The following is a 27,309-nucleotide window of genomic DNA, read 5'->3' on the forward strand; positions in this document are numbered from 1 at the left end:
AGCTAAAATACAATACAGCCACGGATTCAATTGCGCATGCGCTCTGTGATGCCTATGACAAAAATTGACGGCGGGAATTTTTGCGCTGACTGATTATTCCGTATTTTGAGATCACGTGAGATCTACTTCACGAGCACTGCGATAAGTTAAATACAGTTTTCCAGACGCACACGCCATGTTCTTGACTTAGGATAGATAATTGCTTTGTTTGTTTACGGTTGTTGTGGGACAAAAAAAAAGCCTTTGGAGCGTGTATAATACCATATCACTTCCACACAAAAGTACAATGTCAGAGGGTGAAAAAACCTTTAAGTTGCCTTCAGGCGTGAAATTACTGGAAAGACGCGGCATCAGAAGACCCACTTTACTCGCTTTGCACAACAGAAAAAAAAAACCTTTACCGGTTTCTCGGTTTCTAATTCAAAGCGCTTTCAAAGCGACACATAGCACAAAAAGCAACAACAAACAAGTAAGAGTACTAACGTACTAAAAGTATTAAACAAGTGTCTTGCTCTCGTTGGGGTAATTTTCAGCGCTAGAATTAGCATAGTAACGAGACATCTTAACTACGAGTTTATTAAGCACTCAGGTATGGGCTTGGCGAGTGGCCTTTAATTACCCCGCGCCGTACCTTGTTCCATGACAGATCGCATCAATATTGACTCTGTGGGAGCACTTTATTGAGTTTGTCTGAGTTGCGAGACTCACATGCGACTTCGCTAGTACGCTCTAAATCCAATTAAGCATTGTTAAAACGAGCTTATTAGAATACCAGGACAAAAGGTTGCTGATTACAAGGCCGCGTATAATAAACAACGTTGCTGCTTGGTCCAATCATGTGTCGACTCTGGTGGCGTCCTACCAAGGGAATTATTGTACATCTAGACACTGGCCGCACTTGCTTGGTGATATCTGCGTGAGGCAGGTCACTAGAGGAATCATGGAGGATTCAACGAGTCTTCCAACGAAGTACGATGAGATTGACGTGGATGATTTTGGAGGAAATGGGTCTGAAGAGGAAGGCGATATCGGCTACCATTCCATTGGGAGAAATATTAAGGTAAGTCACGGTAAATCAAGTTTCGCGGTGTTCGGATTTACGGTCAAATGTTTTGTTTAAAGACCAGCGCTCATCAGTAATGCCTTGTACAGTAACTAGAACGTATATCGGGTTTATAAATGGGAAGTCTAGGCAGAATTATATTTGTCTCAGACAAATATAAAAAAAATTGAAAAAACTTTTTCGCCCGAGACAGTTTTATAGTTAATGTTAATCTAACGTAATTTAGTTTGGTGAAAACATTTCAACACTATTTGTTTACTGTTGTTTACTAAACTATACACTTAAGCTTCTCTAAGTAAAGCAAAACACAGTATGCGACTGCTATTACTATATCTAACACATTCAATTATACATCGAGAGTTTTGGAGGTATTCCAGAGGTTCGATTGCTTGTCCGTTTGCAGTAGCACCCCGTTGGCATTTGTGTCTTCTTCCTATTTGTATTACACTTACTTTTTGTCATTTCTACGACTTGGACTTTTCAATACCGTTCTGCGATTTCGACAGCTTCGAACAACTTAAGAACCGCGAACTAGAAGGATGAGATATAGGATAGGGGCGATAAATAGAAGAAACCGTGTATAATATTTGAAAGCGTTCTTTACAGGAAGTAAATTTCCGCGTTTTTGCATTATAATAACACTTAGTTTGATCGGCTGGTTTTAAAAGATCCTTTACACACCTACTTGAAGTATGCGCATATAATCTAAGTTGACGGCAAAGTTACTTTTCGTGCGATTTCGTGCGAAAGCGGTAACGGTTAAAGCAGCTCTATGATCGATGATTTAATTAAATACTTTGTTTCGGGACTGCACGGGGCCGGTGGATAAATGTTCTTTTTTTACCTCTCGCGGCGAAATGAGGGGAAATTACAAACTTGTGCGACCATTCTGTGGAACCACCTGCTTAGAAATATGACTGAACAATACTCCTGGTTTTTAAGGCATTTGTCAATATTTCAGCCATCAATCCAGCCTTTGCGCTTGCCATATCATCGTTCTCTAAGGTAAACACTATGATTCAAACTTGGATGCAAAGATAAATAAGTTTGCAGTTACTAGGGGAGGGGTAGACGTGTCTCGTTTGCACTGTTGTCATGTTTATTTTTTGTATTTACAGAAAACATATTGACGCAGCGCGGGTTAGGGGTGCGTTGTTCTATTTGGTTATCTCGTTGTTAAAGTGCTAGGTAGACTGCAAAGTAGTTTTCTTGTCAGTTGTTTTTCTTTCGTGTGACCGCGAGAAACACGGAGCAAGTCTACCGTGAAATTGTAATGACCTTATTTCACACCTGCCCGTAACTTTTTGTGTACTAATGGATTATTTAGATATTTGTGTTATGGCCTGCTTATTGTTTACGAAGCTTTAAGGTGGGAAAGGACAGAAACACAAATGTTATTATACCAAACCTTTGCATACTTTTCAAACGTATACTGGACATAGCTGTAAATAGAAAGCTTGGCAACAGTTCAAAAAAGAAAGGAAAGGTCTTGTCGTAATAAGGCAAAAAGACTGTGATGAGACCAATGCTTGACGATCTAGCACAAGGATGTTTAGATACTGCTGGATCTCGTAGAATGATATTAGTTCATCTCACCATGTATCTCGTAACATACCACCTCGCAAAAAGGAGAAACATATAAATAAATGCGCTTTTAAGGGGGAGGGGTAGGTGACAATTCCCTATTGTCAATATAGGACTGCATCGGGAAGAGATCGTTATTATCACCACCCTACCACACCCATGTGCTCTGTGATACACAGGCCTAGCGGTCTGGCAAAGGACAAATTATTTGAAGAAATCTCGAAATAACAATCTGAAAATGTATAACTGCGTTTACCAAACCTATTCGAAAACATCTACATCTACATATGGGGGCCTCGCTGATGGGGTTACCTGTTAGGCAAGACAAAAGCAAAAGCTTCTCCGATGGAAATGGATACCTTCTCGGCTGAGAGGCTATTAAGAGTACACGTAGTACACGTACAGCGTGAGTTTGTATGTAACACCCCCCTTACACTTTTTGGGGTGCGCTGCGCCCCGTGGCATGCGATACTAATCTAAAAGCTCTCACCTGGAGACCCATGAAAGGCGGTAGATTTCTTCGTTTTCTTTTACACGACCCTTCCTGCTGTTGTTGTTATTGTCGCTCTTTTTGTAATTATATCTACATCACCTTAATCTATCTCGTATAATCACAGGTCTAAGACACTGACTCTAGTAAAATGATCACTCTTACATGTGGGCATCCAAGCCGATCTACTGTACAATCACACAGGCAGCTATAGGTTTTCTAATTTGCCATAAATTCCTGTTCTGTGTATCTTTTTTTCGGAAATTTTCAACTACGACCATTTTTGATTTAGTTATATATATTCTGACTATTGATAGCTATTTCTATTGGTCGTAGCACCATTTGCTCGCCGTAATCTTATTATCAAAGGATCTTATGTGTCAATCTGAAATCACACCCAGAAACTGAGAAAACGATAAACTCCAACCCACTTCACCTCGGAAGCAGTTCAAGTTTCTACAAACTTGTAAATAAATGGAATAAAAAAATTTGCTTTCAACCAAGCTAAATTTCTTCTCTTTCTGACCGCTTGATGAATCCGTAGGTTATTTATCCAAACAAACTCGTGTGTACTTTAGAGTAATATGCGCGACAAAAGACTGGTCGCCATAGCCACCGCTAGACGCTTTCCGGTGATAAGTTTGAACGAACTTGTTTGTAAACGGTCACACGAGGCAGGAAGCGCCTTTGCTTGGTCTCCTGTCATATCTGGTAAGTGATTATTAAGTCTAAATGTCCAAAATGATGCCTCTGTGGTACCAGTATAACTTTTATTACTCTTCGGTTGGGATCACTAATTGTGTAATTAGGAGGAGGGGGATTGGATTCACGAATGAGCAGTGATCAGCTGATTGCAAAACAGAGTTGACATCTCCGGGTAAAATAGCTGCCCTTGACCATTATTCTAAAATTCTTCTGACTAATTACGCGAAAAAAAAAATGATAAAAGTGACCTTACACTAACCTATATACTAAATATCACCCGAATGGATAGTAAGGGAAGGTAGTTAGCTTTATCAGCTTATGCTTCCATGCAACTTGTACTAGATTATCAAGAAAAGACAGAGTCGACATTGCATAAGTGGTAGTAATGCCTTACTGTCAAAGACACTTGTCAACTTTTGGCTTAACCACTTTTTTTACTGTGACGGTTTTGTGTGATTCCAATAACGACGGATCTAGTCCCGTTGGCATGGGTTTCCTGTTGCGTCCGTGGGAGATTACGCTAATCTTTCTCGACTCGAAAACTTCCAATCGGAAGAAAAACACCTATATGAAGATTATACAATGGCTAAGTTAATTCGCGCAGTGTACATCTCTTCCAGCTTCATAACAGCTTGTAAAATTCAGGTCTCATTTGTGGGCTACCCTGCGTGTTTGCGCTAGATTATTTCGCTTTATGTCATTTCTCATGACCCGTCCCTTGGTGTATTTTGTGTCGTTTATAGCAATTAGTTGTTTGTTTATTCTAATGAAAAATATTGGATTTTCCGTCCTGCTGTTATAAACACTGGAGCCACTTCATGCCCGCGATCCCCCGTTACCTATTCCAATGAGAGGCAATTACATTTCACCTTTTAAATACTTTCAAACTTGTTTGATAACTAAGACTAACGAAATATTATTGAATCGCGAGTGCAATTTTCATATAGCTGGCTCATAGTCTTTGAATTATGCGCGTCCGTGTGAATTGCATGGTGATCCGGTGGGATTTAAGGAGGCATAACACAAAAGGTAGAGCGTGCCTTTTAAAGCGGATCACTGCCAGCCACTTAGTAGAATTTTACTAATTGCTCTACGTCAATTTGCACTGATATGAAAGTTGTCTAACTGTCTGAGGCTCTGACAGTTGCATCTGGAATAATATTTTTGCTGAAGCTTTTATTTGTTACAGTGCGGGAAATTGTATCGTTGTGACAACTCAGGAATTCGTCAGTTATATGTTTCCCGCATTTGCAAATATTACACTGACAGCAAGCAATTAGGCATAAATCTGCTCCTAAATATCCAAAAATCCCGGTCGGGACAGCTGCTTCTGACAAGAAGTATATCGCAAATGCAAATTCCATTCAGGCAGCCTTTGTATGTGCAGTTAGTGCGGGAATTCGCTAATTGTAGACTTGATTTGAGCTCTGTTCTGCCGATGATTGATTAACAAAACGGAAATTTCGTAATGTTTGCACATGTCGGCTTTAATTTCAGTTCTATTAAAGTCGGGCGAGCGTGTCATGTTGTCATGGCGACAGTCGCGGGCGATGGCGTCGCGTCGTCCCTTGGTACTCAGGGCCGAATTAGTTTATTCAGCTAAAGAGGTCATTGGGCTCTTATCTCATGTTGTTGCTTGTGCAGGAGGGGGGGTATAATCAAACTTCTTCTCGCTGCTTGGACGCATTCTTCCATTATATCCTTTGAGACCCTGGACAGCATTTCGTTATCGAGCGCGAACGCTTGCAGCTGGATTCGGATATTTAGTTGCGGGTAACCTGTGTGTAGTGCGAGTAAAGTTGCTCGGTCGCGTCGGGTCATCAAGGCTTTCTGGTCGTTGCTTGGTTTTACGGACTATGCAACTATGAGTTACCAAGAATCTAAAACCTCTTACTATGGCGGTTCCCCAGAACCTGGTTTAAGTTCTGTTATAAAGGTTTGTTGAGTTCTTTGGTATTTTTGCTCGTAATCGAGCTCGTTCGTTCTACGTCCATGTGTTCGTTGGTACGAAGTGGACCGGACTTTCGGTTCGAATGTTGACTTATAACTAATGTCGTTACTTCTTGTTTTTTAACTAAAAGCTTTTCTCGCAGAGATTGGAAGATCAACATCTGAACGGTGATCCTGGCTCAAGAAGCCCAACAGTTCCTACTAAAATTCGAGATATCGTCACCAAAAGCATCTCCCCTGTTGAACATAAAATGGCCGGTAGTAGCCTCGGAGATGAGTCTCGCATGTACCAGTCTGAAATAAGCCGACTGGAAGACCTTCTAGCGGCTACAAGAGCTGAAAGAGATGAAGTTGGTTCTAAATACATGGCCGTAAGCGAGAGGGTAAGTTTGGTAATTTGTTGACAACGTGTGTGGTTTGAGTTTAAAACACTTCATGATCATTGTAGTTATATTTTCAAACTATATCGCGCTCAATGTCGCACTAAAGAGAATCCTTATTTTAACACTTTAAATGTTCAAAAATTCAATTATTGAAATAGTGTCGCGTGAAGAAAATGTGCTTCGAGAGGGACGCTGAGTTTTTGAATATCTTATTTTCGCAAACAGTACTCTCCATGAATTTCAATGGCACTAAAGTCAACAGTATGACAATCATATTTCACGCTAATGCATAACCCAAACAAATCCTGTTCGGGAAAGAGACAACTGACTATACCATGACCTGGGAAAGTGCAACAATTCTATAAACACTTTGTGCAAAACATGTTAAAGGGTCGGCTGTTTAGAATGCAACATTATATTGATAAATGCCTTCGTATCCAAGACGCTATCGCATATTCCCATTACAGTAAGTGGGCATTGGTTATGCACCCTATTGCTATCTACAAAGATCAAGTATTTGAAATGAAAAGTTTAAATGCATCTATACTCTGGCACTTTCAAAGTGTTTTGATATGTTCATTTGTTATTATATTTTTCTTTTGCTCATTTTTCATTTTAATTAATTTTCACGCTAGAAAGTTAAAAACATTCTTGGAACTTGTTTTTCTGTAGATGGTTTGTATAGAAAGAATTTAACCTAATCCCAAGCGTTTAAAGTCCCATTGTAAAAGGAACCAGAACAAAAAAACTCTCAATTAGATTAATTTCTATACATTTTTGTACATCATACTTAACAAAAGTCCTCATTCTGTGTGAATTTAAGGGAAAAAAACAGCATTCCGGGCAAGCTGTTTACATCTTAAGGAAGGACTGAAAATTACAATGTCAATAATGATACTAGTTCTCTACATTATTATGCAAATGATACAGTAATGCCAAAACCATCAAGAGTTAGATGAATAAAAAATGGAAAATTTCATGTATTATTTCTTGTTATTTTTTATCTAGGACATGTTTGTTACAACATATAGAGCTATTTTAATTGATTTTAAGATGATATAAGCAAACATACTGTTTGCTTTAAGGATTGTTGTTACAGATTCAATTTAATAATTAGCATAAATACACAATCTTATATATTCATAGAGATGTTATCCTCTGTCCTGCCCCAAAGCCCATTAAACTAAAAGCCTTCACAGTTACTTATTGCGCTTGTATTAAGTGGGATTTCGTTTATCACTTCTTGTTTGTTTACAAACACATTCTGTTTTTTTTAAAAGGTAAAGCAGTGTAGGTCCTGTTCCAGGGGAGTCTGTTCTTTGTGTCAGGTTCAAGGCTTTGGCTTTTGTTTCTTACCAAAGTTGTGGTCATTTGGCTAAACAGGAAGTGTTAATACTCTGTTATGATCAATTATGGGTGTTGGTGGGCAAGAAATAACACAATGTGAAAATGTTTTCATAGATTACAGTCTTCATCAGGAAAAATCTATAAGTTTTTCAAACCAGAAAGCATTTTTCTCTTGAAGATTCCTTAAAGTGTTTCTGAAGCGAAAGGAAACGTAGCCTTTTTGTATCATTTTTTTAAACCTCAAATATCAAAGAAACAACATTTCAAAGCTTTTTCGATCCACATAAAGCCATTTGAAAAAAATATTGTGTGAAGTTGGTGTTTTTGTTCTATCAAGTGCGACATTTTGAAGGGCTTGTGACGTCACACGGTTGCTTGCTCAGCGGGAAGAGAAAAAGCGCGCGAATGGAAGGCGACGGTCATGGCCACAACACAGGCCAGAAGAAGTTTACTTTGCGGATTCCCGAGGCCACAAAAGCTGCAAAAATTGTGGCCTAACAATTGACTTGTCAATATTCCTTCCACCCCCCCAAATGAGACGGTGCAAATAGACTTATCTGGTGTGAAAATCGTTGAGGAATCAGAATTTTGCACCTTTCGAACCTTAGGCAATTTGAACAAGCTGCTACGTCGGAGCCAACGAGTTACACAAAGTTGACATTCTTGTAGCTAGGCACAGAAAAATCGATTGCGAATCTAAGAGCAATATGGGGTTCGAACTGTGAAAGGGTTTTAGAGAGAAATAAGTCTATCAAGAAGGCAAAGTCGTCGAGAAAATGGCAAGGTATTTGTCTCGTTTTGTTCGGTTTTGATCGCTTACACGTGCGCTCGTTGGAGTCGCGTCATCGTTCTCAAGCCATTAACTTGTTGTTGTTCTTATAATTTGTATTCAATTGAGCTTTATGAATTATCTCTAGTAGAGGGTCTTAACATGACTATCAATTCTAGCTAAAGATATTATGGATAATTATAGAAATCTGAGCTGAAGGGTCGTTTACAGTGTTTTGGTCGATTGACATAATCCGCTGTAGAGTGGAACCTACACGATCAGGTTTAGACAAGGTGGGAATCGAACACACCAAAATAATAATCCCCTCAAAGCGTTCTGGGGCCATTAGAATGGCAAAACATGCTTATGGGGCGAAAAATTCATGATTTGATTGAACTGATGAAGCCCAGCGTAATCATTGTGAAATTAGAAGCGAAGAGGTTAAATATTCCTAGGAGTGATTTTATTCCATATCCTGCCAGAAGCAGAGTATTAATACAAATTGTTGTTTGAGGACTTTTTGTGTGTGTATTCACTGACAGAAAACCATGCAATTCCATTGTTTTTATTTGAAAGGTAGGAGCCCTGGTAACTCGAACTGTATCAACTCAAACTGAGTTCGAATTTCCTAGGATTTGGATGATAATTTCAGTCATGAAGCATCATTGATTCCTAGTATTTTGTGGTGTTGGGGGGCATATTTTTTCATGTATGTCCATTTGGCTAAACAGGGGGGAGTTTCCTCCCCCTTGTTCTAAGCTATAGCCCTGCTGCTAAATCAAACGTTTTTATTATATTTCACCTTCAGAGTTAGAAGGGGATGTGCATCTACCCAGGTGACTACACAAAGAAGTTTGTTTTTCCACTTAGGGCTACAAATAGGGGGATCAAGTGTTTCCGGGGTGGCTAGTATGAGGATTTCATGGAAAGGAGATCCAATGTCCTTTTTTATGTTTTCATACAAAATCTCAGAGATTAGGGGACCACAGCGGTCCACCCCATGGTCCACCTTAGATGGAGAAAGAAGGCTATAGAGAGTTACCTAGCCTTACCTTGCTAGTCCACCATGGCTAAGCTTGCTGTCATATACTAGGTGAAAAAGACTATAATCCATCATGTTGACCCTCGCCCTAAACTTTTCATATTACAGTATGCAAATAATTTCTTCTCCTGTATCTATACTATTAGCAGTAGAATGTTTTTTTAATAAAACCATTTTTGCCATTGCCCCCCTTCACAAGATTGAAGTTAGAAGCTAACGAAGTGCAACCAAGGGATAAGTTTCAAATACCCATAAGCGCCATGTAGAGTCATCAGCAATGGTAAAAAAAACAAGGAAGAAATGAAAACAGTGGTCCAATTAAAAAAAAAGTATTTCTAGCTAATCAAAGACAAAATGCAGACGTCAAGGATCAAGAAAGAACTTTTCAGTCACAAAATTAAAATTTAAATGAAATAAAGCCTGAATTGACTGTTATCAGCTTGAAAATAAAAGCTTATTGTATAACAGACTAATGCACATACACCTTGCTAGACACTCAAAAGTTAGTGACTATTCATGGCCACATTTGTGACTTGGTATCAAACAAGCAGCCTTTTATAAATTGGAGTCACTGCTTCCCAAGCTGCCAAATGGGGAATAAATATTGGAATCAATAAACTTGTGGATATTCTCAATCTCAATCAAAATTTTGCACAAGACTATGCTAAAGAAAAGGGGTATGTATGCTGTACAGCCAACCTAAGTTTTCTAAGCAACTTAAATTTGAAATAAGTGAGTAAACCTTTAATTTTATGCAATGCACAATCATGGTGAGTTTGTAATGGACATGCCAAGTGCAATAAAAGACCTCAGGGTCATCTTGAGCCCTCTCGGCTGAGGCCATAGGATTATGATGATGAAATGAGAGCGATATCACTAAAGCTTGTATATTTGGCCAGTGTCTCTTTGCTCTGTATTTACTGTATTATTTGATGAAAACTAATGAAGATGAGTCCCTTACATAAACTAAGCTGATGTTGAATTGAAATCGAGTACAGACCCTGTAGCATTAATGTGCCTCTCAATGATTCTTACAAAATTAAAGAATGTTTGTTAATACTCTATCTCATGGGCCCTCAAGTGCACATCAACAGAAGCCCAGCATCTGCAAAACGGCAAAAGAGAGAGTCATTATCTAAAAAAAGAACATTTTAAAAGTCAGCATGATAACTCTGATAAGTATTTTTAGAAAAGAAATTATGGATCCTAACAAATTATCCAAATCAAGTCAACAGAATCCCCATTAGACCTAAACTAAATGGATTAGGTTTCACAATAACGTTTTGCTATTTGGATACAGTGCATTGTTTTTTTTATAACAAACGGTGTAAAATACTTTTATTATATAAGTTAAGTTACTTAATTAATATATATTAATTTTGTGAGTCCCCATTTTGACTTTTTCGAAACTAAATGGATTAGGTTCACAATTATGTTTTGCTAGTTGAATAAATTGCATTCATTTTGTGAAATACAAAATAGAAGGTAAATTTATTATGTGATGTATGATTTCTTTTCGGATTGCTACTAAAAACCAGCTAAAAAGTGCAGCTTCGGCGAGCGTATTATCATATTATTTACTCGCATCCAGATCACAACTCGAGTACAGAAAAAAAACTCACCACAAGTCCTAGACTTCTGAAAAACTGCCCTGGAAGCCGTGATTATCCTCTCTGAAGGTAGATCCAACAGATCATTTTATAATCCACTCATTTCTCCCTGTATCGTGCGAACGACTCTCACCCGTTCAGCTCCAAGGGAATGCACTGCTCCTTTTGATCCAAATTCGCTCCTGTTGCCTCCCGAAGAGTTTTATATGACTCTTTACTAGACTATTTGTTGTAATCAGACGTTGTAAGAATATAAAACGCAACAAATAGTAGGGCAAACTAGTGAACTTTTCGGTCAATGATCGATTCAAAATGGCTCCTTCAGCGTAGTAAGCAACCGTGTGACGAAACACGGGGGTGCCTATGACATAATTTTTGTCGCATTTGTTACCTCTCTTTGAAGAATAATTGCGTCATGTTCCTCATAATCTTTTATTTTGATTTTCTTTTATAATATTAAGCAAAGATTGAATTTTATAATAAGCCTAAGAACAGCCTGACACGATTTTCGCTTCAGAGACACTTTAACATTCCACAAGGCCTGCTAATGCAATAAATTTTTGTCTCCATACAAAAACATACAGGGAAATGTTAAAATACTTAGTCTGTTCTATTTTTCTTAGTATAGAAAATTAACTCAGTTTTTTTAATAACTGTATACAACAATAAGAAAAAAAGACTAAGAAGACATGAGTTTCTAATTTTCTTTTTTATTTTCCCCAATTAAGCTGAATTTGAGTGGCTATTGCCTGTGTTTTTATATAACACTATGGTCGCTCTTGATTGCAGGATACATTGTGCATGCTGGTTGTTTTTGCCCTTGATTCAACATTTTCACTGTACTGATATTCCTGTTTTGTTTTCAGCTTGAGGGCTACATGAAGGGAGGAAGCCCTGAGCGCTATGCATCAACCAGCCCTTCCATGACCACAGATGGCCCAGCTCTTGGTGACAGCAGTTTGACCCAACAAGTTTCTTACTTAAAGAACAAGCTGGAAGATGAACACACCAATTACAAGCGTAAGCTACAGGCCTACCAAGACGGACAACAGAGACAAGCTCAACTCATTCAAAAACTCCAACAGAAGGTTTGTAAATATCCTATTTGTAAATATCCCGTTTGTCATGATTACAACAAATTGTAGGGGCAAAGTTTAAGAAATGGATTGTTTTTTATTCCTGAGTATTTTGTACTAAATGTGCAATGTCACTTATGTTTAGGTTTTGCAATACAAAAGAAAATGTGGTGAGCTTGAATCAAGCATGAATGAGAAAACAACAGCAGAGGAAAATGCCAAAAGACAGTTGCAATCCTTGAACGACAGCTTGAAAGAGAAGGAGGCTCGTCTCAAGGAGACTGAGGAAGAGCACAGCAGTGATCTAGAGAATGCACTGATTAGACTTGAAGAAGAAAACCAAAGGTAATAATAATAATAATAATAATAATGTGTTTATTAACCCTATTGCAGCGAAAGCTGAATTACAGGGCAGCCAGTGTATATATAATACATCCTTACATTTACATAACTTGTTGATAACGATAAGTACAGAAATTGTTGAGCCTATTCGTACGGCCGCAGATGGGGACAACAGACGCCGTACCGGACCGTAAACCATACCCATGGTGCGTTGCTACAGGATTAGGAATTAAGCGTTTAAGGGGGCCTCCGCGTTTGGCCTTTGCCACGAGAGCGATGCATGCCGTTTCTCTACGCTGGCATAGTGTTTCCAATTTAGCGTGTGATAATGCCTCATGGTAAGAGAGGTTTGGAAACACTATGCGCAGCACTTTTTTTTGGACCGATTCCACTAACTCTACCAAGTACTCTGGCAATGCCGACCAGACAGGCGAGGCATATTCAAGCACAGGTCTCATTGTGCTACAGTATACTTGAATAAGGTCGTTTGATGATAGACCGCTTTTCTTGAGCGCACGGATTGCATACAAACGCTTGGTGGCCTTCTTCACGATAGCATCACAGTGAGTATTCCACGAGAAGTCACTGGTGATGTGGACACCAAGCAACTTATAGCAATCCACGCGCTCAATAACACAACCATTTATGAGCATAGGAGCAAGCTCAGTAGAATTATAAGTAAGGAAGCACATGGCCATTTCTTTGCATTTCTTGGCATTAAGGCGCATATTGCGTGCAAGGGCATAGCTATTTATGTCATTCGCAACAAACGGAAGGTAGCTAGGAGAATTTCTTGGAACAATTTCAAAAACTGTAGCGTCATCTACATACTTGATGCGATACTGCCAGTCGCGCGCTAACCTATTCACCAATATTGCAAATAGTAACGGAGCTAGCCTGGTGCCCTGTGGGATTCCTCCCTTAGGTGATATTACATGGGAGCGTGAATCCCTTATCTTAACATACTGACTCCTGTTGGATACAAATGACGACACCCATCGAATGATACATTCATGGACACCTAGGTGACTCATTTCTGCTATTAGAACGTTATGGTCCACTAAATCAAAGCCTTTACTGAAGTCAGAAAAAAACAGTCTGACCCAGCAGTCCCCTTTGTCGAGAGCCTCGAAAATTATGTGCATCACATAGACCAGCGCTTCAGTAGTAGACTTCCCAGCAACTGCAAACTGTAACCAGTCCAGTTGATGTAGCACTTGATGGAATAGTGGCTGAAGCGTAAACCCTTCCAGTACCTTGGCGAGTTGTGATGTCAAGGCGATCGGCCGTAGGTCATCTTCGACTACTTTAGGGCGGGGGCACTTGGGGATGGGCGAGATCTCAGACTGCTTTAGTGGAGCAGGGACGTATCCTTGAATGAGCGACGCATTGTATAGATCGCAAACCACAGGAGCGAGTTCGATTGCAAAGGTGTTCCAGATCCTAGCTGGAATTGGATCAGGACCAGATGACTTGTTGGTTTTCACCTGGCGGAGGGCCTGGTACGCACGCCTATTATCGATCAACAGATCATCAGGGACCTGGTAGAATGACCCAGGTGCTTGAGGCGGGAGTGGTTCAAAGTGCGCAGTTAAACTACCGAGAAAATTGTTAAATCTAGTAGCTAGGTCAGAGGTTGTTGGAATGTCGTCACACAACATCTGTTGAGACCAGTCACGTGAAGACCCGCTGTCCCCAGATAGACCCTTGACTTCTTTCCACCACCTTTTCACATTGGTATTCTTGAGTTTGGCGACTTTGGTCTTATAGTAAGAGGCTTTGCTTTTTTTGCACTCTTCCTGAACAGAGTTTCTGTACATTTTGAATTGCGGTGAGTCATTTCCAAATTGATGTAATGCCTTTTGGCGTTTGGAAACAAGGTACTTGAGCTTATTGGATACCCACGGTTTATCACTACTGCAAATCGATATCTTCCTGAGAGGGAGATACTTATCGACAGCCATATACAAAACATCCGAAAATGCCTGGAATTTTTCAGAGACCAGCTGTTTGTCAAATACTTCGGTCCAGCGCTGCTGCGTTATCCAACAGCCAAAGTCCCGGATCTTACTGGGCCGGAGGTCACGTTTCCAAATAGTTGTCTTAGCCCTAGGTTTGAGAGACCTCAGAATAGGCGCTATAAGCAACGTGTAGTGGTCGGATCTTCCAATCTTTGGCAGCTGGCACACAGGAGCGAAGGAGTTGGGCATGTTGGTAAGGCACCAGTCGAGGATGCCGGTATCACGGGTCAGTACTTTGACGATCTGAGAGAGACCCGTAGCACGCTTTGTAGCGACTACACTGAACCGAGTACTTGTGGGATTGAAATCACCGCAGATAAGAACAAGTCCCTCTGGATGATTACGTAGGAAGCTCTCAGTATTAGACTGCAGATGTTCTAGGAGCCTACAGTTCTCAACCTCGCCACAACTAGTGGAGTGGTATACAGATCCAAGTAATATCCTGGAGATTTTGCGAGGGAGCCTGCGTGGTCTAGCATCGATCCATATCGATTCGATGTCCTGTGATTCGTAGTCAGACAGTCTTGTGCACGAGATGTTAGAGTCGACGTAAACGCATACACCACCACCAGACGTGTGTGTTCTATCGCGCCTGAAGCACGAAAACCCGGGGAGGTTAACTGCAGCATCCGGGATGTCAGGGTGCAGCCAAGACTCAGTGATGCAGACGATTTGGGGTCTATTGAGATTAACAACAGTTTGAAGCTCATCGATCTTGTGTTGAATTGATCTGATATTACTGTAAACCAAACTAGGAATTGAAGCTTTAAGAGTTCCAGCAGCGACATCATCGACTGATGGGGTACCTGTGGTCTCAGGCACAGGGAGACCATCCGAACGGTTGACTCGGGACTTACGAGAGGATCTAAAAGGTTTTCTAATGCCTAGATCCTTCAAACGAAGCCACAGTTCTTTATCAATACGTTGCTTGGGTTGTGTTTTCCTAATTGACTTCAGCGTAGCGCTGTCATAAACCCTTCTCGAGCTCGGAGAACGTATCGGATTTCCAAGATGGCGGACATGAGCACTCGGATTCGGGAACCCATGATCTTGACTGAAACAAGGCCAAATGATGATAAAACAGGGCCACCAACACACCAGGAATAAGGACTGCCATTTAGCTGATATAATAGGCCACATGCCGGCCGCAAGATAGGCTTGAAATTGAACGTTGGACAAAAACAGACAGACAAATTCTAACGTGGGGCAACCCGTGGAGGTGCCGCTGACCGTAGGTATTTGAAAAGGGAGATCACTACATAGCACATTACCCCTTGTCACTTCTCCTTACTTGTCATATCTGTTTAGGTTATTTAAGAAATATTGTTTGTTTTTATAGGAGTTCCAGCCTGCAGCATGTGAACAACATGCTGCGTGAACAGCTTGAGCAAGCGACAATGGCTAACCAGCAGCTAACCCTGGATGTGCAGAAGCTGACAAATGACTGGAATAAGGCACGGGAGGAGATAGAGTCTCGTGACGAGGAGGAGCAAGCCTATTTCACCAATGAGCATGCTAGGTTGATGGACTTGTGGAAATCACTGAATGGATTCCGTCGCCAGTTCAGTGAGATGAAGTCTGCTACACAGAGGTTGGTGTCTTAGGTTCCATGATTACCTGGTCAGGGAAAATTGTTTTTTTCCTTTTTTGACAAGAAAGTGCTCATGTTTGCCATATTTTGTCACTAGGGATCTGTCAGCAGTACGCGCTGAAGTGAACAAGTCAGTGCGAGTTGTTCAAGGTGCTTGTATGGATCTTGATAAGAACCTCCGTGGCATGGATGCCAACACACAGGCTTCTTTGGAAGAGGAGAGAAACAGGAGACAGAAGGTAAAAAGCAATTTTCAGTAGCAGTCTCACAGATCCAGGGTTTGATATGATGAATGTTCTGTTCTGTTTTCACTCAGGCGGAAGAGCAGCTCCGTGATAAAGTAAAGGAATTCATGGATCTTCAGCACAAATATGACAATGAGAAAGCAGCACTCACTGATAAGTAAGTACAGGTTTAATTATTTTTTTTATCATTTATCATTTTTATTATGTGCTAAGAGGAAAAAGTAAATGGCAGGTAGCAAAAGAATAAGGATTTAAATCTTTCCTTGTGTTACTCCTTACTAACACTGTGTATTTTTTAGGATCAATGAGCTGACAAATGCTAAGCAGAAGGCAGAAATCCAGGTTGAGGAGCACATAAAGGCTGTGGATGAGACCAAGAAGAGGCTACAGAGCTTGGTAAGCACTTGGAATCATGCTGAGATCTTACCTGCCCTCCTCTTGCCTGGTGGCACATAGGGCCTTGAGATCTTAGCACTTGGAAATCTGCCATAGGAGGATATGTCGGGGTAGGGCTATAGAACATGCATGTCTAGTGAGGTTGTACGCTGTAAAATGATCTGATAAAGCATTACCCAAACTATCAATTACTAAACCGTGCTAAGCAATTTATATTAATTACTAAGTTAGTAATTGTTTCTTTTTGTATCGTATCAGGAGAGTGGCTATGCCCGTCAGTCAGAGGAGTGGGAGACTCAGAGTGAGGCAGGCATGGCTGCAATTCGCGAGGAAGCGGACATGCTCAGCAACACCCTGAGAGAGGTGGTCACAGCAATCAAGAATGACACTGACGCTTCTGCACGAACCCTTGGCTCACCTGGTCCTGATGTTGAGGATCAGATGGACAGCTTCCTTCAGGAGGAGGAAGATTCTGGGTTCCGCCGCTCTGTGTCCCCATCAAGGGCATCCCGCATGCGGTCCATGTCACCCACACGAGCCCGCTCCCCTGCAATGTCTGATAATGCGTTGGCAACTGTGAATTCTTGTTTGCACAAGCGGAACCTGCAGCTACAGGTAAGCTATCCTGTTACACTTATCCAGTCTGTTTGTCTATGTGTGCAAGTCTATTTGTCCATGTGATCTCATTATACGTGCCTCTGTGTATTTTTAGGAACTGAAGGCACGTGCCGATGCCGCTCGTGAGGCGGCCACTTCCTGTAAGAAGCAGTTTGATGAGAGTGAAAACCAGCGCCGCCAGCTTGAGAAAGCACTGGCTGCAGCACGCGAAGAGGTCCACTCTGTGTAAGTATTATGTCTTATAGTCTTCATTTATTTTCATTAATGTCTGTTCGATGTGTTTGTGGATTAACTGTACACGTCCAGTGAAAAACTATGGAAAAATTGTTTAATATATTATTATAACATGTAATTATGTTATCACTGCTGCTTGTTTTTTTCCTTATGTCCCCTTTTTTTTTATTAGGAACCAAAAGGTGACTGAAGCATCACAGGACCGCGGCCGCTTCAAGGCTCAGGCTGAAGTCGTGGCGACCGAGAAGCAGAACCTAGAAAAGATGCGGCAGTCGCTCAATGAACAGGTAGAAGGTCTATCTGCTGAAAAGGAGAAACTTCAGGCTGCCAACAACGAGCTGCAGAGGCAGCGTGACAACCTGGAGGACGACAAGGAGGACCTGCAAAGGGAAGTCGAGAGGATGGCCAAGGAGATTAACCGATCACAGCAAGTGACAGAACAGCTGGAGAACAAGCAGTCTTCTCTCAAGGAGGAAATAGTCAACCTAAAGGAGCAGTTGTCACGTGCACTGCTCGACAAAGAGGTTCTTGAGCAGGAGAAGGGTCACGTGTCTGACGTACTTAGCAAGTCCGAGGTGCAACGCGCCGAACTCGAGCTTGAGATTGGTAAATATAGTTATGCTTCTGCCATTTTGTAATCTAGCAAAATCCAAGGTGTTAGACAGATCCATTTTCACCATCCCGTTTGTGGGACCAATTGCGATATTTATTTTAGGTTTGGTAAATGAAATATTAAGCTTTCTAATGTTGATTTAAAACAGACTAGGAATCTTGGGCAAAAAATCTATGATAGTGCATGTTAGACGAGTACATTTTAGTATGATATCCAACGTTATCAAAATCTAAAACTCCTTAATGCCGCAATTTCGCTTTTGCAGGTAAGATGAAGTCCGAGGAAATTGCGTTGCGTGATGCACTTGTAAAGCTACAGTCCCTGAACGAAGGGCTTGGTCAAGACAAACTCGAGCTCAACAAGATCATCAGGCAAATGGAGGCCGAGAAGCTCGCCATCACGCAAGAGAAGCGTGACGTGGAAGCAGAGAAGCATAGCATCCGCCAAGAGCTTATCCGTGTGGAGCAGGAGAAGGTTGACCTAGACACGGAGAGGTCCACGCTAGACCAGAACCTCAGTCTGCACGAGCAGAGCCGCGAGAAGCTAGAGCAGGAATTGATTATTGCCAACCGTGAGCGCGTTGAGCTGGGAGATGCCTTGAATCAGACGACACGCGAGAGAGACAACCTTCATGACGAGCTTGTTCAGACGAGGCGGGAGGTGGAGAGACAGAGCACAAACGTGGTCCGCCTCGCAAAGGAGAAGGAGGAACTTACGAGGGAGAAGTCTAGTCTTACTGTTCAGGTCGGTAGCTCAATTTTATACAAACAGTTTGAATATAAAGCGCTATAATAAAAGTCTTCAAAGACTTCATGAATTTCAACTAAGGACCCCTTACTGGTTTAGGTGAACTCCTCAGAGCGAGAGAACCGCGCTCTCGCCGAGAACATTGCCAGTATGAAAAGCGAGAAGGAGTCTCTTGAGACAGCGCTTTACGAGTTACAGCAGACCTCCACCAAGCTGGAGTCCCGCAAAGAAGCCCTAGAGGCAGAGAACCAGGAATTGCTGCTTGCCAAGGAGGCACTGGCCGTGGACCTTCAGCGGGTCAGGAAAGAAAAGGAGATTGAGGAGGCCAAACTACAGAAGGACAAGGAGCTCCTGGAACAGAGGTAAGTGTCGATGGGATACTTGATAGTGCATGGATACATTAAACCCACTTTTCTATCTTATTTATACTGTTGTAGACTGGTTGAACTAAGTTGTCAACTGACTGTCACTTGCTCTGTATTCACAGGTTAAACCAGACACAGCGCGACGGAGAAGTTGCGCTCAAGCGCTCAGAGCAGAAGCACGAGGAGGAGGCCGAGAGGTTGGTGCGGGAGAAGGAGAGCGCCTTGGTACAGGCTAACCAGGAGAAGGAGGAGGTCTTCAATGCTCTCACCAACGAAAAGGTAACAATAAATAGAACTGCACGGCGTTAGAATTTTTTTACCCGCAATATTCTTTGGCTGCACATTGTGTTGAAGCAAATTCTATAGAGCAATGGAAGAAAAGAAAACAATTACAAAAACACAAAACCCTACACCATTACCAGGAGAAGAATGATTGTACAAGTAGAAGAGGAACATAACTAGAAGATTGAAATGTTTATATTTGATGAAATATTCTTTCCTTTAGAACGAACTGGCAAAGAGACTCGATAGGGAGAAGGCTTTACTTGTCAATGAGATCGCGATCATCCAGAAAGAGCGAGACGATCAGCTGTTGATGGCCGAGAACGAGAAGCAGCAAGCTCTTCACGTGGCCGCCAACGAGAAGGCTACTCTTGTCGAAAAGATGACCAAACTCGGACAGGACAAGGAGAACGTTGGTGTGGAACTAGACCGCATCAAGCGCGAGTCGTACAGCCGCGCGGAGCAAGACAAGGCTACCATTACACGCACTCAGGATGAGCTGAGGAACGCGCGAGGAAGACTCGAAGACCTCAGCAAACAGTACCAACAAGAGGCCGCTGCCCTTAAGACTCAGATCCAGGAGCTGACCAAGGTGAAGGAGAACGCCCTGCGGGAGATCAGCGAGCTCAAACTGCAGCTGAAGATGGCGGAGGAGGCGAGGGACGGCGTCAGACGCGAGCTGATTGATGCCCATCGCAAGATCCGCGAAGGCGAGGAGGCCAGGGAAGTCGCAAGAAAGGAGAATACTGACCTCAAGAGGCAGCTGAAGGATGAGGAGAGGGAGAAGGATGCCGTGTCACACACCGCCAACGAGCTCAGAGGAAAGGTAAGGCAAACATCCTCGACAAATAAAGATTAGAGCGAGTTAAGAGGAAATAAAGGGGAAAACTCCCTCCAAAATTTGAAATTATATTGTTTCATTTTTTTAGAAAAATTAAAGTGGTTTTTACTCATTTATAAATTCATATAACTATTTTAACCTTTCTGAATACAGAAACCGAAGCCTCAATATCTTAATGTACTTTACAGGTAAAGAAGTCCGAGGCCGAGAAGACGAACCTTCGTCGACAGCTGGATGAGGCGTCCCAGAAGATCGCTTCTCTGGAGGAGACACGTAACGGACTGCAGAAGGAGGCCGGAGACTTAAGGGGAAGCCTGAGAGAAGTGGAGAAGGCGAGACTGGAGGCCAGGAGAGAGCTCCAGCAGCTTCACAATCAGGTAATGCCGGGACGTTGCAGGTGTAAGGTATTCTTGTAATATAAGATGGGCTCAGTCAATGTGTTTTCCTTGCTTATTGAAATTCATTTTGAGCTCTGTCAAATCGGCTGCTTCATAAAAACATGAGGCCGAGGGTTAGATCATATTAAGAACCCTATTAGGTCTTGTCTTACTCTGTTGTATCTTTGGATTAGGTCAAGATGCTTGACGGTGAATGCCTTAAGAGTAAGAAGGAGATCTCAGATCTGAAGGACCAGCTTGCCAAAGACGAGCACCTTCTAAACGAGGTTAGACGTGACAACCACAATCTGAAGCAGCGCCTCGCCGACTCGGACGGACAGAAGGAGGCGGCCAAGCGGGAGATCGCCAACCTCAGCCGCAAGATGGCAGAGACCGAGGAAGACAACCGAGTCAGGTATGAAATAACTCATGTGATATCCATGTGTTTTTTTTTCTCTTGATTTTCCCGATGTTCCGAAGGTCTGTCTCTTCAAAGTTCTAGACCTTATCTCTGACGTAATAATAGACCTGTCTATGTTTTCTTATTATTTTTGTATCCATTTTGTAGGGAGAAAGATTTGACAACGGCCCTGGACGAGTCTAGGCGCGCTGAAGCCAAGGCCGTAGACAAGGTCAAGAATCTCGAAAACATCCTGGACAATGCTAACCAGGACAACAGCGACCTGAAGCTGAAGATGAGTGGAGCTGAGGGCCGCATCACTGGCCTTGAGGCACAGCTAGCTAGGATGGAAGGCGCTAAGAACGACCTCGAGTTCAAGCTTGCAAGTCTTCATTCAACACTCCGTCGCACACTCGGTATCAGGCCTCCAGGAGAAAATAGTGGAAGGTATGGATCGTTGCTTAGGGTTGATATCTAAAACCACCAATGAAAAAGAACATGAAAAGAGTTGTTCCAGCATCACACACTTTGTATTTCTTGAAAGCCCGACTGATGTTTTTTCTTTTTTTTTTTTTTTATAGGTCCCCATCACCTTCTCGCACCCGTAGCCCCAGTCCCCGGCGCCGCATGTTCGGTCGCAGTCGATCGCGTTCGCCTGAGAAGAGCATGGACGACACCGATGCAGGCGGTCGCCCTTCCTCGCCTATCCGCCAGCTCTCCCCGTCTAGATCCGGCGATATGTCCATGTCTGGCGAGATCGATCCCGAGACCGTGCGGGTCGCGCTGCGGGACTTCGCCCAGAGCATGAAGGAGGCCGAGAGAGAGCGGGACGAGGCTGTGACACGCGCTAATAACTTGCAGCGCGCGCTTGCCGAGTTGGAAGAAGAGCGGACTCGTATGGACCAGCGTATGCAGAGCATCCAGGTAACTAAATCGCTCCTCCGTTATGTTGTACTCTCTTAACCACACATAGTGAACTAAGGGGTGTTTGGATAGCTCTCTGTTTTAGTGTCCCATCCCTTGGCACTAGAGATCGTCATAATTAAAGTAAAAGGACCTGTGTTGACTTATTTCATTTATTGAAGGTTTTTCTTGTCAATATAGAAATCCCTCGGTAGTAGAGACTGTCACGATTAATTAACGAGTCATGCGAGCTTGCTTAACCTATTTCATTTATTGAATGTGTTTTTTTCTTGTCAATGTAGAAATCCCTTGGTGAGTCTGAAGAAGAGCGCCGCGGTGCTGATGGCCGCCTGAGTAGTGCCCAGACTGCGCTCATGCTTCAAGAAGAGACCATAAGGAGACTTGAACGAGAGCGCAAGGCTCTCAACGAGAAGATCACCGCACTCGACTCCAGTCTCGCGCAGGCAGAGGGTGACCGCCGACAGCTGAGAGACAAGGTGGCGAACTTGCAACAGAGCGAGAGTAAGAGCGACCAGGAGAAAGAGGCGATGCGCGCGCAGATTGAGAATACGGAGTCGAGGCTTACGAAGGTGGAACTGAAGAAGAGGTCCGTGGAGGGTGACATTGAGCGACTGCGAATGCTGAACTCGGAGAATGAGGCGGAGAAGATCGCTCTTCAGGAGCGAATTGACCAGATGCTTAAATCTCAGCAAGAGCTGGAGTCACGCGCGACTTCTCTTCAGCTGACGGTGGATAGGCTGACCCTGGCGCTCGCCAAGACCGAGGAAGAGGAGATGGCATTCAAGAACAAGGTGACAGAGCTGTCCATGTCCCTGAATGACAGCAACAGCACCTCGCAGTCGCTACAGGAGAGGATCCAGCAGCTCCAGCGTGCCCTGACCAATAGCGAGCACGACCGCAAGATCATGCAGGAGCGCCTGGAGGCGCTCAAGAACGCCCAGCAGGAGGCCAAGGGCCGTAACAATATGCTACAGGACCGCATGCAACAGATGAAGAACGAACAGGCTGATGCCGATGTAAGTGAATATTTGAGCACTGGTCTAGCTAAACCCCTGTTGTTGTTTTTATTAGAAAATAGACAACTTATGTAATGTAATCTCGGTAACATCGCAATTGCTTCCCTAAATTAGCCGATGGAAATGGATGCTTTCTCGTAATTTGTATTTTGCGAGGATAGGAAAATGGAGGCTAAAAGAGACTATCAAAGCTCTTAAAAGACGTAGATACTTTTGCTGTTACTACCTTATTTCCCACCAAGCATATACCTAACTCTCCCTCCCCTCCCTAGGTGCGACGCATGGAACTTGAAGGCCAGATCCGCCAGCTGCAGCAGATGCTGCGACAACAGAAGGAGGCCGAGGAGGAACTGGTAGCGAGGATTGGCAAGCTACAAGAGGAGAAGCGTGAGCTCCAGGAACGCCTGGCGAAATTCCAACGCTCGGTGGCCGCGGCCGAGCAGGAGAAAAGGGAACTGGAGCGAGCTCATGTGCGTCTGGAGAAGGATAAGAAGGCTCTTCGTAACACCCTCGACAAGGTACGTGCGAGTACTTGCGTGATGTAAGATAGCCTGATACTCGCTCCCCCCCCCCCCCCCCCCCCCACGGGAATTGTTGTGAATTGCATAGGATGCATGTGATGATTTGGTTAGTCTTTCGTAACACCCTCGACAAGGTATGTGCGAGTACTTGCGTGATGTAAGATAGCCTTATCCTCGCTTTCTCCCCCACGGGAATTGTTGTGAATTGCATAGGATGCATGTGATGATTTGGTTAGTCTTGATATTCATGTACTTTACTCTTAGATTGAACGCGAAAAGCTCGAGACGGACGAGACGAACACGCGTCTGCGCGATGACCGCGAGCGTCTTGATCGATCCAGCGCGAACTTCGAGCACGAGAACCAAGAGCTGCATCGCCAGATTCAGATACTACAGCAGCAGCTGGCCGAGACAGAGCAGTCCCACGCGCGTAAACTCGTGGAAGTGACGTCACGCCACCGTCAGGAGATCGAGATGGAGGGCGATCGCGCGCGTCAGTCTCAGGGCCAACTAGAGAAGACTCAAATGGCTCGCGAGCGTGCACACAAGCAAAGAGTCAAGGGTTTGGAGGAGCAGGTGAGATGCCACCACGCCCTAATTACCCTTGTTAGACACCGCTTGTGTTTCTTATTCTAGTCAATGAAATTTCTAGATGATTTGTATCTACATTAAAAAAAAACAAAGGCTCGCACCGTCGCTTTTTGATTACTGAAGGACAGCTAAACATACGTTATACTAGCAAGGATAGCGAAGTTGCTCTTGTTTTGTTTCTGCGTTTCTAATGTGCAACGAAGGGCTATTAAGAATTATACAAAGCTTTCTCCCACGCTTTAGCAAATCCCTTTGTAAATAGAATCTAGTTTTAAATAGAGCAATGCTGGGCGGGCTGTATTTGCTAAGTTAACTTACCCTGCCTCCTGTCCCTTCTCAGGTGGCCACACTGAAAGACCAGCTCGCCAAAGAATTACAGAAGAAGCAGTCGTACCTAACCCGCACTGCTCAGAAATCCGACGAGATCAAGGACCTGCGCAGTAAGCTTGAGGATTCCCTGAACATCGTGGCACGTGACACTATCTATGAGCCCACGGTGCTTGACCGCGAGTCGCAGAAACTCGAAGAGTCCCTTGTGGATGGGTCTTACGGATCGATCCGCCCAAAGTCCGCCTCACCCCCGCCAAGATACTCGGCTGACAAATTCGCTACCAGTACCCCAGCCTCGCCAATGCGTCGCTCGGTCACGTCCAGGAGACCTGGGCCCGGCGTCAGCCCCTTACGCAAGACCAGGAAGTCAAACACTTAGTCGACTACGGACTGTGCTAGTCAAGTATGAAGTTGTACTATAATAGTTTCAGATGAGATAGCATTGTAACGATAAGAAGTTTTTAAGCGTGTATAGAGAAACCGAGCATTACCAGGAAAGATTTTTTAACTTTTAAAACAGACACAAATTATCCTTTTTAGACAAGAGCTTTACCTTCATTCTCTTGTGACCTTACCGCTGGCTTTGCAAGGATTTTATATTGAAAATGTCTAATAAATGATAAAGTAGAATAGATAAATAGTTAGAGAAAGTAACAGAGTGATTATTGGACTTTTGTGATGGAAGTTCTTTTATTTTCAAATCCATTTATCGTCATACGTACGTATTTCAGTTTGATTTTAAGACTGGTTTTTCATGAGACTCATCAGCCTGAACCTGTTATGCCGGTCTCTATCCAGCGACGTCTGCAGACATGCCTATCAGTCTCATGCAGAGCTTTATGTTAGTAAGAGTACGATTTTTAACCAGAACGGCAGCATATTGGGTCGTTTTTAGTATTTATTTCCTGCATGTTTTAACGAATTGTTATATTACGATCATGTAACTTATGTGATGAGTGCAACCAATAAAGTTTTAAATGCCCAAAACTGTATGTCATTCTGTCAACCAGAAAAAGTGCATTGCTTGTATTATCTGAAAAGGAAAATGCACCATCTCTACCCCTCTTAAATGAGCCCCCAAACCCAAGCCCCCTCTAGAGTAATAATTTTCAAGTTCTTTTGCCCCAAAGGAGTAAACACCTTTTACACAGTTAGATTTGAATATTTCTGACGAATACCACCCGCTATGTGAATAGGTCTGTACCCAGACGATGACCCTTAGGACCCCCTCCACCCCGCCCAATAAAACTTCCGAAAAAGACACAGGAAGCCTCTCTTTTAGTAATAAAGTGAATGTTATCGATTTTATTTGTTTTGGGCTCCCTGTGTTCCCATTTCGCATTGTTTATTTGTGTGTGAACTAAACAACGGTACGGTATAGTAACAGAAAAAGACGTATGCTCCAAATAATTTGAGCGCACAGTATTAAGAAAGACAATAAAGATGCATGAAATTTAAATGGGTAAAATTATTGAAATTGTGTAGATTGCTTCGAATTTCTCTTACATGTGTATATTTTGGTAATCAAGTTTAATCTATCGAAGAACTTGGCAAAATCTCATTGTCCTGTGATGGTTTGAATCTTCCGCCACATAGCGGGGAAGGGAGTAAAGGAAGGGAGTGAAACACGCTCGATTTCATTGTTTGAAAACGTGCCTAGTTACGGCCAATGTAATGGTGTTGGTGTGAGACATGATTGATGAAGAAGATACTGATACTTTTTTAGCATTCCAACAATCTCAAAGCAAGGTCTTCAAAACCGTCAGATTAATCATCTACTATAATATATACAGTTGTCTTTTGTAATTCTTCACGGATAAAACTGTAACATCATCTGCACTCGCTTTTTTTGAATGGTTAGGATTTACCAAAAGACGCAATCAACAATTAAAATTATTGGCTGAAGACTAAAAAAGGCATAAACATATTGCCTACTACCTAGAAACTGCTTTAGTCTTCCTTAGGGCCCCCGAATTCTCAAACTAGTGCCTGCATACTGGCGCCAAATCGCTGCACCTTTTTTCAAAGCTGAAGTGTTCGACTCTCGCACGCTCACAAAAATGGGGTGTTCGCATGTTTGCAAGTGCTAAGGACCATTCGGTGCGGCCCCTTTCTTCCTAAGAATATAAATCTGAGAACTAGTACAACTTACCTGAACCCAAGACCAAGACCCCAAGAACAGGAGCAAAGACCTCTCTTCGTGAGAACCCTCAGTCGTGGACTAAACCTTGTCAACACTTCGCATTAGGTTTGATAAAATCATAACAATAGGTTTTTAAACCGTTCCCCTTCACACAAAAGACCAGGAAATCCCGTATTTCTATTGATGTTTTTATCATCACATACGTCTTCGTCCTAAAAAACTGGAACATAGATATTATTTATAGTTTGGAAACATTTTATTTGGGCTTTAGACTTTATCTTGATTTGTCAGACCCTTGGCCAGGGTTGCTCTGACTCTGACTGGAACGCATCGATGGATAAAAAGGAACGGAACTGATGCTAAATAAAGTGATTTTTTGTCTTTTATTCTATTTTTCCTCTTTGTTTTCAGCATAACGTTATCAATTTCGTGCACAAAGTGTAAAATATCGACACGCATTTATCAATTTTCATGCAATTTTTTTTAATGGGGTAAATTGGGCCTACGCAATAACAATACACAATGCACACGTCAACCCGTCAATACTCCCTGTCTAGTCTGTTGTCTTTCCACTTATCTATTTCTGTTTTTTGAGGTGATAGGATGAGCATGACGCAGGGATACGACTTTCTGGCTTTGTTCTTTGTATTTTCGGTTGAGAGAAAAGAAAGACCTAAAAGAATATTAATTCTC

The 27,309-nt window shown here is 42.6% G+C and overlaps 1 protein-coding gene and 2 long non-coding RNA genes across 7 annotated transcripts; 2 read left to right on the forward strand and 1 right to left on the reverse strand.

The window, feature by feature from the left end:
* Positions 1 to 890: 890 nt before the first annotated feature.
* LOC5514213 (rootletin) lies at positions 891 to 25,460 on the forward strand. Of its 5 annotated transcripts, none has more exons than XM_032383802.2 (23): positions 891 to 1,060; positions 5,936 to 6,175; positions 11,810 to 12,031; positions 12,165 to 12,364; positions 15,722 to 15,973; positions 16,071 to 16,212; positions 16,290 to 16,375; positions 16,518 to 16,614; positions 16,873 to 17,229; positions 17,327 to 17,457; positions 17,639 to 18,072; positions 18,345 to 18,823; positions 18,926 to 19,188; positions 19,314 to 19,470; positions 19,697 to 20,299; positions 20,503 to 20,691; positions 20,886 to 21,106; positions 21,260 to 21,538; positions 21,673 to 22,015; positions 22,297 to 23,031; positions 23,304 to 23,549; positions 23,817 to 24,128; positions 24,484 to 25,460. In XM_032383802.2, the coding sequence occupies exons 1-23, from the start codon at positions 941 to 943 to the stop codon at positions 24,850 to 24,852; spliced, it is 6,477 nt and encodes a 2,158-aa protein (XP_032239693.2). In that variant the 5' UTR covers positions 891 to 940; the 3' UTR covers positions 24,853 to 25,460. The 5 variants fall into 5 exon arrangements, with proteins under 5 accessions (XP_032239693.2, XP_048580403.1, XP_032239697.2 ...); XM_032383806.2 differs by lacking the exon at positions 891 to 1,060 and adding an exon at positions 3,778 to 3,848; XM_032383805.2 differs by lacking the exon at positions 891 to 1,060 and adding an exon at positions 5,433 to 5,778.
* Positions 1,071 to 3,617, forward strand: LOC125561123. Its single transcript, XR_007307147.1, has 2 exons — positions 1,071 to 2,068; positions 2,182 to 3,617. It is a non-coding gene; the product is annotated as an uncharacterized LOC125561123 (long non-coding RNA).
* Positions 10,063 to 11,192, reverse strand: LOC116619248. Its single transcript, XR_004296602.2, has 2 exons — positions 10,956 to 11,192; positions 10,063 to 10,438 (listed from the first exon to the last, which is right to left on the reverse strand). It is a non-coding gene; the product is annotated as an uncharacterized LOC116619248 (long non-coding RNA).
* Positions 25,461 to 27,309: the final 1,849 nt, after the last annotated feature.

The sequence above is a fragment of the Nematostella vectensis genome, chromosome 3 (genome assembly GCF_932526225.1).
Source record: "Nematostella vectensis chromosome 3, jaNemVect1.1, whole genome shotgun sequence".
NCBI classification, from domain to species: Eukaryota; Metazoa; Cnidaria; class Anthozoa; order Actiniaria; family Edwardsiidae; genus Nematostella; species Nematostella vectensis.

Bases quoted from the DNA above. Each gene is read 5' to 3' on its own strand.
- LOC5514213 (XM_032383802.2), top strand. From the start codon at position 941: ATGGAGGATTCAACGAGTCTTCCAACGAAGTACGATGAGATTGACGTG. The intron at 6,176-11,809 runs GTAAGTTTGGTA...TTTTGTTTTCAG, and splicing joins ACATGGCCGTAAGCGAGAGG to CTTGAGGGCTACATGAAGGG. The intron at 19,189-19,313 runs GTAAGTGTCGAT...CTGTATTCACAG, and splicing joins AAGGAGCTCCTGGAACAGAG to GTTAAACCAGACACAGCGCG.